At 41.5% G+C, this 9,973-nt stretch overlaps 1 protein-coding gene across 7 annotated transcripts in view; it reads left to right on the top strand.

The window, feature by feature from the left end:
- LOC117406234 (pericentrin-like) overlaps window positions 1-9,507 on the top strand; it is a 56,473-nt gene extending 46,966 nt beyond the window's left edge. For 4 of the 7 annotated variants that reach the window (XM_059032100.1, XM_034924197.2, XM_059032102.1 and 1 more), the window contains 16 exons: window positions 287-459; window positions 906-1,103; window positions 1,444-1,617; window positions 2,109-2,304; window positions 2,762-2,984; window positions 3,323-3,473; window positions 3,918-4,637; window positions 4,857-5,125; window positions 5,270-5,375; window positions 5,617-5,787; window positions 6,063-6,230; window positions 6,670-6,911; window positions 7,021-7,109; window positions 7,461-7,605; window positions 8,683-8,792; window positions 9,032-9,507. In XM_059032100.1, the coding sequence (XP_058888083.1) occupies window positions 287-459; window positions 906-1,103; window positions 1,444-1,617; window positions 2,109-2,304; window positions 2,762-2,984; window positions 3,323-3,473; window positions 3,918-4,637; window positions 4,857-5,125; window positions 5,270-5,375; window positions 5,617-5,787; window positions 6,063-6,230; window positions 6,670-6,911; window positions 7,021-7,109; window positions 7,461-7,605; window positions 8,683-8,792; window positions 9,032-9,075 (3,179 nt within the window). In that variant the 3' untranslated portion in view covers window positions 9,076-9,507. The remainder of the gene's footprint in view (window positions 1-286; window positions 460-905; window positions 1,104-1,443; window positions 1,618-2,108; window positions 2,305-2,761; window positions 2,985-3,322; window positions 3,474-3,917; window positions 4,638-4,856; window positions 5,126-5,269; window positions 5,376-5,616; window positions 5,788-6,062; window positions 6,231-6,669; window positions 6,912-7,020; window positions 7,110-7,460; window positions 7,606-8,682; window positions 8,793-9,031) is intronic. The other 3 variants (XM_059032101.1, XM_059032103.1, XM_059032104.1) reach the window with 1 other exon arrangement.
- The last annotated feature ends 466 nt before the right edge of the window (window positions 9,508-9,973 follow it).

Consider the following 9,973-nt stretch of genomic DNA (forward strand, 5'->3'; position numbering starts at 1 on the left):
GGAGAAAATAATAAAAACTAATTGGTAACGACTAAATTATTTAAAAAAATATATATATTGATCAATGGGAGTCCCGTCAATACTTTAAATTAACATACGGTGCTAGAACTGAAAGGGTTAAACTCATTTGTCTTGCTACAGAAAAATTATATATATATTTTTTTTATACTAGTGACTACTAAGATGCAATTAATTCCAGTCGAGGCAGTACAGTTTAATAAGAATGTTTAAGTTGTATATGAAGTCTCTGCACTTTTTTGTAATTTTATTTTATTTATGATTTTAGATGCAAGCTCAGATCTGGGGGCAAAACTGAAGTTGGAGCTGGAAACTACAGAACGCTTGGATGCTAATTTTGTGGAGTATCTGCGGCAGCGTGGCATGTCACTCGCTGACAACCCTGACAGGCCAGCAGAGTTTTCACTGGGGAGTGAGGACATGCTTTCTAATGAGCTACAGGTACAGCATCAGGCTGCACGAGTAAAGCACAGATCTACAGAGGGTTGTTGAGTGTACCGGTGGAGAAGCTACCAAGCATCCATATCTGCTCATGTTTGTTTTAGAAGACTTCTGTATATTGTGATGTTGTAATTGTAAACTTTGCAAAATATTTCACAGGTTTTAATCCAACTCCGATAAATTCATTTTTAATAAGCATTGATTTATTTTTGTAATAGTCTTTGTGACTAGTAGTGTCACCTGAATCCCTATGGGTGTATCTAGATACAAAACTGGTAAATCCCCAAGGTATGCTGGCTCCTTGCCGTGTTCAAGCCTAAATGTTAAAAAGCACGTTTTGGAACCAGTCTGGCACTGCACAGGGAGGAGTTGCATTTTATTTATATTTAAATATGCAGACAGCAATTTTTTTGGTCTGGAGATTATAATGTTGTCTCTTTCTTCAGAGCTTGTTGAAGAAGGTTTATGAAGAGGGTTGCCGAGTGCTTGCTCTTTCTGAGCAGGCCCGCCCAGTTTTCCTGCCGGACACTAGGCCTCTCCCCAGCACACTGTCTGACAGCTGGCTGAAAGAGAAACAGGCTCTACAGGAAACCATACAATCTCTTAAAGAGCTCCTTTCCAAAATGGTTGATAAAGGAGACGAGGTATGTTGTGCTACATGTGCATTTAAGACGAGTTTAACACATTTCAAACCAGCACTAGTAGGAGTGTGGCTCTAGATTAAACATCTGCCAGTCCTTGATTGTATTGTGTTCTGGCTACAGACCATTTTCCTCCTGAATAGAAAAAAAAGAAAACACTGATCTGCTAACGCCTTTTACTTGACATACATTTACAATATGGAATTATCAAGAACAGAGATGAGCATAATATTCAGAAGCATTAGCATGAATATGCAGGTGAGTGGAATGCACTTCTCAAACTGGTAATGCAAGTCAGTCTGCTGAGACAAGTGTCTGGTTTTTGTCTCTGTTCCTATTTTAGGAGGCAGCTAATGGAGACAGCGACTGGAGAAGAGAGCTGCTCCAGGCAGTGCGCAGTGTGTTTGATGGTGAGAGGGACTGGCTTCGTGCAGAGCTGCAGTCCCACCTGTGCAGCCAGGGGTCTGGGGCCATGAGCATCCTGACTGAAAGACTGGAGAGCATTGTTAAAGAACAGGTGAGGGGAAACTAGTGCAGGTGATTAATAAATACTTAGTCCAACTAGTGCAGGTGATTTAATATAGATACTAAAATGCAATCTGACAATTAGGCCTCTTTTAAAGTAAATCTATGTTGAAGATGTAAGTCTTCTAATACAAGTTGCACAACCAGTAAGATGTCTTGAGCTGTTTTGAATTGATAATGTTCTGGGTGAGTTCCGCTAGAGCAGGGGTGCCCAATCCTGGTCCTGGAGGGCCGATGCCCTCCTGGCTTTTGTTGCATCTGTGCCCTAAATTACTTAATTGGACCAATCAAGCCCTTATTAGAAGCTTAATTGGTCCACCAGGACCAGGATTGGGCACCCCTGCGCTAGAGGGTGCAAGACAATTGACTCGCAGAGGAAACTTGGTGTTTTCAGTGGCAGCCAGTTTAGCACAATGAGTGTGGGAATGTTTGTGACTGCGGTCCTCTGCCTGCTGTAATTCCTCTGCTTGCTTTGTGATCTAGGATGAGCAGCAGCGTGTGGCCCTGGAGCAGCTCCTGTCTGCAGACAGGAGCAGCCTGCTTTCAGAGATTCAGAGCCTGCAGGCCCAGCAGAGGATCTCTCACCTGCAGAGCCAGGAGCAGCTGCAACAGCTGCAGGCCTCTCTGACCACTGCTGAGGAGCAGGCCAGCAAGCGGGAGCATCAGCTCCGCAGACAAGGTGAGGGGGCAACAAGGCCGAGAGAGAAGTCTGCAGCATTTTGAAGTGTATGTTGTGTTCTCTGTTAATTTATTTCCTGTCAACTTAACAATAGGAAAGAATAGATGTGCTCAATGAAAAGCCTGCAACTCTGACTTTTTGATTTGATTTCACGTTATTTGACCAAAATGTTCTCTGTTGACTGCACCCAGTAAATAAACTGCAGTGTTACAAGGAATGTTAAAAACAGAACCGCTCAATTAAGGGAAGGACAATTACCGAAAGATGGTGGTGTCCAATCTGAAATTATGGCAGATCTGCATAGATAATTTCTGATTTTTGCCAGGAACCAAAATATTAATTGTAGGTTCAAGCAGTAGGTTTAGGTGATCCTATTGGTTAACGTGCTACAATTTTGTTGTTCTACCTACATATCAAATGTTTTGTTTTATTTTTTTATATATTTTTTTTATTTTAGTGGAGCTGCTGGAATACAAGTTGCAGCAGGAGCAGGCAATAGTAAACGATCTGCAGAACTCCCTCAGAGCAGAGCAGGCACGGTCAACTAAACAGCGATCACACCTCAAATCTGAACAGGATGCAGTTACAGACCTGAAACAGGAGCTGTCTGACACCAATCAGGAGCTGGAGCGGTCCTTGAAGGCTCAGCAAGAACTGCAGAAGGAGATCAGAAAATTGAGGTAACCTGTAGATTCCAACCCGACCTTCTGACCTCTGTATGAGAGATTGTAGTTTACTCAGTACCAAGCGCCTGCCTTGCAAAGTATTTGACCATTTCTAAGGGTCCCCACGTTGGAAGGGTAATCCTAAACCCACTAGGTTATTGTGATTTTGAGCTTTAGTTTAGTTTGTTTGTTTGTTTATTTATTTTTATTTATTTATTTATTTTAGTGCTAGTGCTGCCTTAAGTGTACTTCACTTGACAGTATGCTTTGACTTTCAGTTTTATCGTAGAATTCTGATTTCAATTTGAGTTAATGGATCACCTTTATATTTATGTATGGATTTCCTTCCCCAGGGCTAACCTAGAGAGCCAGGAAGCTGACCTGTGCTCAGCTGTGGAGAGTCTGGAGAAGGAGCAGCAGAGAGTGAAAGAGATCCAGGACATCCTGGATCAGGAGAGACTCAAGAACATCCTGAGGAACGATCAGGAAGGGCAGACACATGAGGTACTTTTAACTAATACTTTTAATTTTTTTAATTGATCATCCAGGTATACTGCATTGAAAAAGTGGAACACAAATGTCAAGTGCCATTGCCAAGTACAATGTGATAACCTTTTGTATTCTATTCTAGGGAAGTTATTCTCTATATACTGCATGACAGTCCATAATTTAAGCTGGGATGTTAAACCTTTTAACTTTATTTATCTTGCTCTTAATTGTATTATTACTTGTACTGTGATACTTGAAATGTATTTGCTTACGATTGTAAGTCGCCCTGGATAAGGGCGTCTGCTAAGAAATAAATAAATAAATAAATAATAATAATAATAATAATAATAATAATAATAATAATAATAATAATAATAACTAAGTAAAGTTTTATACATTTTTGCTTTACATTTTTTATTTGAGTTCTATGTTTTTATTTTATTTTTTTGTAATCCTTAGTTATTGCAGACATCTCTGGAAGACCGAAATATCCAGAACAGCCAGCTGTGCAGTGCTCTGGAGCAGGAGCGGATTGCCAACAGCAACCTGCGCAAGGAGCTGCAGATCGAGCAGTCCCGCTGTGAGGCCCTCCTCTCCCAGGAGCGCAGCAAGCTCGGTGAGGTCCAGCTGCTCCTCGAGATCGAGAAGGGGCGCACTACTGAACTGAGCGACGGCCTGGCCCGCGAGCAGCAGCGTCTAGCCCAGGAGTACAAGCAGAGGCTGGAGGAGGAGGCTCTCCGGAGGGAGGGGGTGGCCACTCAGGAGCACAACTTCATCCAGCAGCTGCAGGCACAGCTGGACCAGGAGAGGGAGCGCACCGTGGAGCTGGCAGCCATGATGGAGAAGACCCAGCAGCAGGCCATTCAGGCCAAGAGACAGCTGGAGGCAGGAGTTCAACAGAGCCGCGAGGAGGCGCAGAGAGAGCATGACACTGCTGCCAAGCTCCGCACTGTTCTAGAGACCCTGCAGACCCAGAAACAAGAGCTGGAGCGCAGCCTGGAGACAGAGAGACAGCAGGGGACCCGGCTGCGGACTGATATCGAGCAGCTTCAGGGGAAGATCCAGTCCGTAAAACAGAAGGAGAGGAGCAGGGAGGAGCAGAGGGAGGTGCAGAGGAGGCAAGATCGCCAGGCACTTTCTGAGAAAGACCGCCGACACGAGAGGGACAGTGAGAAACTGGTAAACACATCCCTACTGCAGTCATTTTATTATTGGGCTGAATATCTATAAATAGTAAGGGAATTCTGTTATGTGTTTTTATAGAGATTTGGTGCTTCCCTTTGAGCAGAAAGTCACATTTCAAAATGTTGTTGGGAGGAAGCATGTCTATAGTACAGTGTTACAGTTCATGAGATCATAAATGTTTTGCTAACTGTTCTGCTGTGCTTTGCCTGGCAGCATGAGATGGAGCTGCAGCACCAAAGAGACCAGCTGAGGATCAAACAGCTACAGCAGACCCTCGCAGAACTGGAGGAGCAGGAGCGAGACCTCTCCTCTCGTAAGCACCAACAGACTGGTGTCCTCGGCACGGGCCACAGCTGCTCCTTCCCCCAGTCTCCGGACAGGAAGAGCTTCTTCCTTCACCAGCAGCATCTGCAGTTCACTCGGCAGCAGCTACAGCTGGCCACTCTCAGACTGAAGGACTTGGTACACAGTTCTAGTGCTAGGTAAATGATGTTTACTTTTACCACTGGTTGCGTGACTTGGTAATGTAATTTTGTTTCCTACAAACAAGAACCTAATTGAGTCGTCACTGTGTCGTCAGTTACCTCTATCGGTGTTCACACAATTAAGTTGTAATTTTTCTTTAGGACTGTGGATGGTCGCAGCTACACTGAAGATGAGGATATGAAGTTATTGTTGAAAACACTGACTGGGCTGGACAATGATTTACTGAATCTGTGCTCAAGTACACAGGTAGGTGGAGAGAATTAATCCACAATCACACAATCGTGAGATCATAGGAAATGTCGTTTGTTACATTAACAAACATCTTCATCCTGTAACATTACAAGAGTTTACCTAAGATCATCTTAAAACACTACATGAGCTGTTGCCATAGGATTATCAATAGAGATACCGCTGCATATTACAATTGGTTCTGTAAATGCAAATCTTAATTTCTACCTGCCATTGATCTGAATAAATCCTCTTGCAGAGGCCGGTACAAACCTCATCAATAATTTCTGAGCGTTTGCTGAAGGAGAACGCAGACCTGACTACTTGTATGGGAGCTTTGACCGAAGAAAAAATTGACCTGAAACGCACGATAGCCAAACTGGAAAAGGAACTGCTAATCCACAAGCAAAGAGGGGCAGGCAGTGAACAGGTAAACTGGATGGAGGAGTCATCACTGGTTCTGGAAGCCTAGAAAAATCCCTCAATTAACCATTGACTTGAACATTATAATATTGTGTTGCAGTAATATTATAAACCCAGGCTTTAATAGTTTGAATAACAAACATCATTACCATGAGTAACTGTTGCTGCCTCTGCCTCCTCCTCCTCCCCTGCCACGCTTTTCTTTTGGTTTGTTTTTGGTTTTTTTGTTTTGTTTTTGTAAAATTATACTAACATTTAACTTTTTTGGTTTTATTGTTCCAGGTCAGATCTCATGAGATGGTTGATTCAGTTCAGGCCTCAGAAAGGGCCGTCTGGCAGAAGGAAAGAGCCTTCCTGCACAGTGCCCTCAAGAAGGCAGAGTCTGAGCTGTCAAGAGTGACAGCCGAAATTGAAAACAGGCCCCTGGCTGCTGATGTCTCCCACGCTAAGGTAAGCCTGTCCTCAATCATCAAGAGCTTGCAGTCTTGGCATTTATTGTCTACTACAGTGAGCCTGGAAATAGTACATATACAGCCTGCAGACAAAAACACCTGTCAAACTGTCAGTAGTAGATTCCCATTCCCATTCTTTTAGGGTGAAAGTTTACATACTGTGTTTTCCACAATAGTGTGTAGAGTCTTTTGCTTGTGAGACTTTTCCTTGTGAAACAGTCATTTTTGTCGTCTTGGATATAGACGTACCTGATTACAGAGTGTCAGTCAGACCTACTGTCTTTCCTATCATGACTGGAGTTGTTGTTCAACAGGGAGATTTACTTTTTGTATGTTCTTTAAATACACGTTGGATTGGCACATTGTAAAATGGGACAGCCCGTTATGCATTTTTTGTGTATATTGACTGAACTGCATGGAACCAATTTTTTTTAAAGCAGATTAACCGCCTTTATGGGAGGTACATGAGAGCAGAGAGCTTCAGGAAGGCTCTGGTGTACCAGAAGAAATACTTGCTGCTCCTCTTGGGTGGATTTCAGGATTGTGAGCAAGCAACCCTGTCCCTCATTGCCAGAATGGGGGTGTACCCCTCCGCAGCAGACCTCCAGAACTCTGCACCGCGCTCCCTACCCATCAACAAATTCAGATCTGCTGTCCGAGTTGTCATCGCTATATCTAGGTAATCTAATTGTGTACTATAAACAGGCAGCCGCTAAGATTTACAATGGGAGCGGCTTTTCTAATGTTAATGTTGCTCACTTCAATCATTCTTTTGTCTTCACCCACAGGCTGAGATTTTTGGTGAAGAAGTGGCAGAAAGCCACCAAAAAAGGACCGATACAGGTTGTTGCTGTGAATGGAAGCACACACAGTGAAGGTAGTTTTTTATTTATTTATTTTTTCCCCCCAAACAAACTTACTGTTCCAGAAAAGCTTGTGAATCCCTGCAGAAGGTTTGCTATGATCCTTTCCCAGAGAGACTATTTTGTCATTCTTCATGGATGTACAGTAATGCTTGCTTACACAAGGGGTTGCTCAAGCAACTTGTGTCCTTTTTTACTGTGCATACATGATGTTTTACTTAATGTCGTCGTTGCAAGGAACAATCCATAGAAATGTTAGCAACCAATAAGCAATATTGAATCAGCAAACCGGAGAATAGAATTTGCTTGAATACTGCATAGTTTAACCATGCTTAAGTCCTCATTTTTGTGAAATCCTTTTCCAGGTCCTGGCTTCAGGACAGAAGTCTTAAGGCAGCACCCTGGAGTTACCTTTAATTCTCCTCCAACTCGAGAAACTGAAATTCTCCACAGAAGTGCCATTGCACACTTGCATCAGCCCCCTAAATCCCCTTACAGGCTCCACAACAGGTAAATAATCTTACAGCTGAGTGGTACTCGTTGGTGCCTCTTGCAGTCAAGGGCTTTTTTGCCAACTATTCCTGGCATGTTCAAATAAAATGTAGCTGGTTGGAACAAGGTCCTGGATTGAAATGCAACAAGCGAGTACCACTTTCACAATTTCCCCTGAAAGATTGAGATTAAAAGTGGTTCAAGAAAACAACAACGCTTAACCTTATTGTAAGAAACACACACCACTAACGTGTAAAGGTAGTAAAAATAAGATGGTTTCTTGTAGTAATAGAATACAAACAGAGCAGCGAGCTCCGGTCTCAGTAGAATGTACACCCGAGCTCCGGACGCTGGGTTACGTCATCATTTATACATAAGAGAGTTTCATCCCTCAAGCACAAGATATGCGCAGCATTTGAATTACAAACAGTTTGTTATTATAAAGCAGATAATATACCGTGAGAATGGAAGACAGGACGGCATTGCTCCAGTTGTTTTTGTTCTTGCACGATATGTTTTCACCAGTGTGATGGATTTCTGTGAGATTCTGTGGAATTTTGTATCTGCTTATCCTATGCCCCTGACAGTAAACTCAGAATAGACAATGTCAAAACTGCACTCACCCCTGGCACACACGAATAAGAAAAGACAGAAATTGATACAAAAATCCTCCACTCTTATGGGTTTTTATATAAACCCTTTATTACAGTATAAAATAATTTTACATTATGTATGATTTTTGATACGGATGTTTCAGTTCGTACAGAAAAATATGAATGCTGTAGGAAGCAAACATGTATTTGATGTACAAGCACTCTTAAACAGTCTAAAATAAGGTAAAACATAAGGTATAGTGGAATCAGAAATATGGAATTTCTAGATTGTGACCAAGGTATGATAGATTAGAATTAGATAGATTAGATAGATTTCAGGAACTTTGTTTCCTCTATAAATAGGTGCAATTATGCTATTTTGTGGTCCTTGTTGGTTCTACAGGCAGGATACGTAGCTGTTTCTGCCTGCGTACCCCTACCTCCATATGTGCATCTTGATCTGAAATTCAGTTCAAATGAGATTCTTTATCCTATTGCCCAGGTCTTACCACTCTCCTGGCCCGTCTCGATCATTCACCTCTCAGGACTCTCTGACTGACTATATTCACCATTTAGAAGTGGTCCAGCAGCAGTTAGGAGGCCTTTCATCAGGTAAAAAACAAGCCAAAACTTAAACCACTTTCATAAACAGTAAGCTATTGCTTTGTAATCATGTAACTTCTAAATGAGATCATTCATAAAGTAAATACTATGCTAATGAGGAGTAACTACGGTTTAACTGTATAAAGCTTTTGCCTAATCCTAGCCATGCGTAGGACTGATTGACTTTTAATATTTGTTTTTGGGGGGGTTTTGTTTGGATTTGAATGTGAATCTGTTTCATTCTGCAGGGCCCTCCCCAGGACCTCCTTACAGCAGAATTTCTAAAAGATGAAAGAACTTTATTATGAAGAATCAGCACTGAATCCATCCTTTCCTTTGCAGTCTGTTACTTTTAAACGTAATAGATACATGATGATTTAATGGTAGCCATGGGCAAATTTATTTTCTGTACACTATATGCAATAATCACATTTTTGAAAAATGTAATTTGTAGTACTGAAGTTTTGCAGTTATCCACGGGGGGTGGTCACTTTCACCTTTCAAACGTGTGTGTTGTGAAGGAGCAAATTTTGAGCACGTTTTCCTTTTGTGTAAATACTTTCACTGTTTTCATGAGTGATTTGCTGGTTGCTACACATTTTTGTATATTTGTTTGTATTGTCCTTTAAGCCAAAATCCTTGAAGGGCCGATGAGGTGTAAAAAATGTTAAATGTTGTTTTTATGTCCATGTTTCTAGAAAGCAAATAAATATTTTTAAGAAAACCTTTTTCTCTTTTGTGGTTAAATGTAATGACTTAAATGTGATGAATGTACCAGATTTGGTATCTCTTCTATAACTACACATTACTAAAATTGTAGGTAGTTTTTTATATTTTAGCGAACTGTGTTTGTAAACTTACCTGAATGAATGCAAAGTAAACATACAACAGCATTCTTTATCTTTTTTGCTGTTCTTCTCTTCAAGACTTGTACAAGTAAAACACCTTTTTTGAGGTGGATGTATTTATTAGTTAGACCTCTGTTACTTTTTAGATTTTAGTTCTAACTAATGTAGACTCTTCTGAGAGTAAAACAAACGAAAGAGCAGTTGCAGGCTGCTGCTTTGACTCCAGAGAAGTATAGTTTATTGAAGATAAAAGTTCAGTTGCAAAGTTACAACCAGACATCTTAAAGGTTACATGGTGACAACAGTTTGCAGGTATCCTCTCTCCAAGCATGGATCAGAGCA

Source organism: Acipenser ruthenus, chromosome 10, assembly GCF_902713425.1.
Source record: "Acipenser ruthenus chromosome 10, fAciRut3.2 maternal haplotype, whole genome shotgun sequence".
NCBI lineage: Eukaryota > Metazoa > Chordata > Actinopteri > Acipenseriformes > Acipenseridae > Acipenser > Acipenser ruthenus.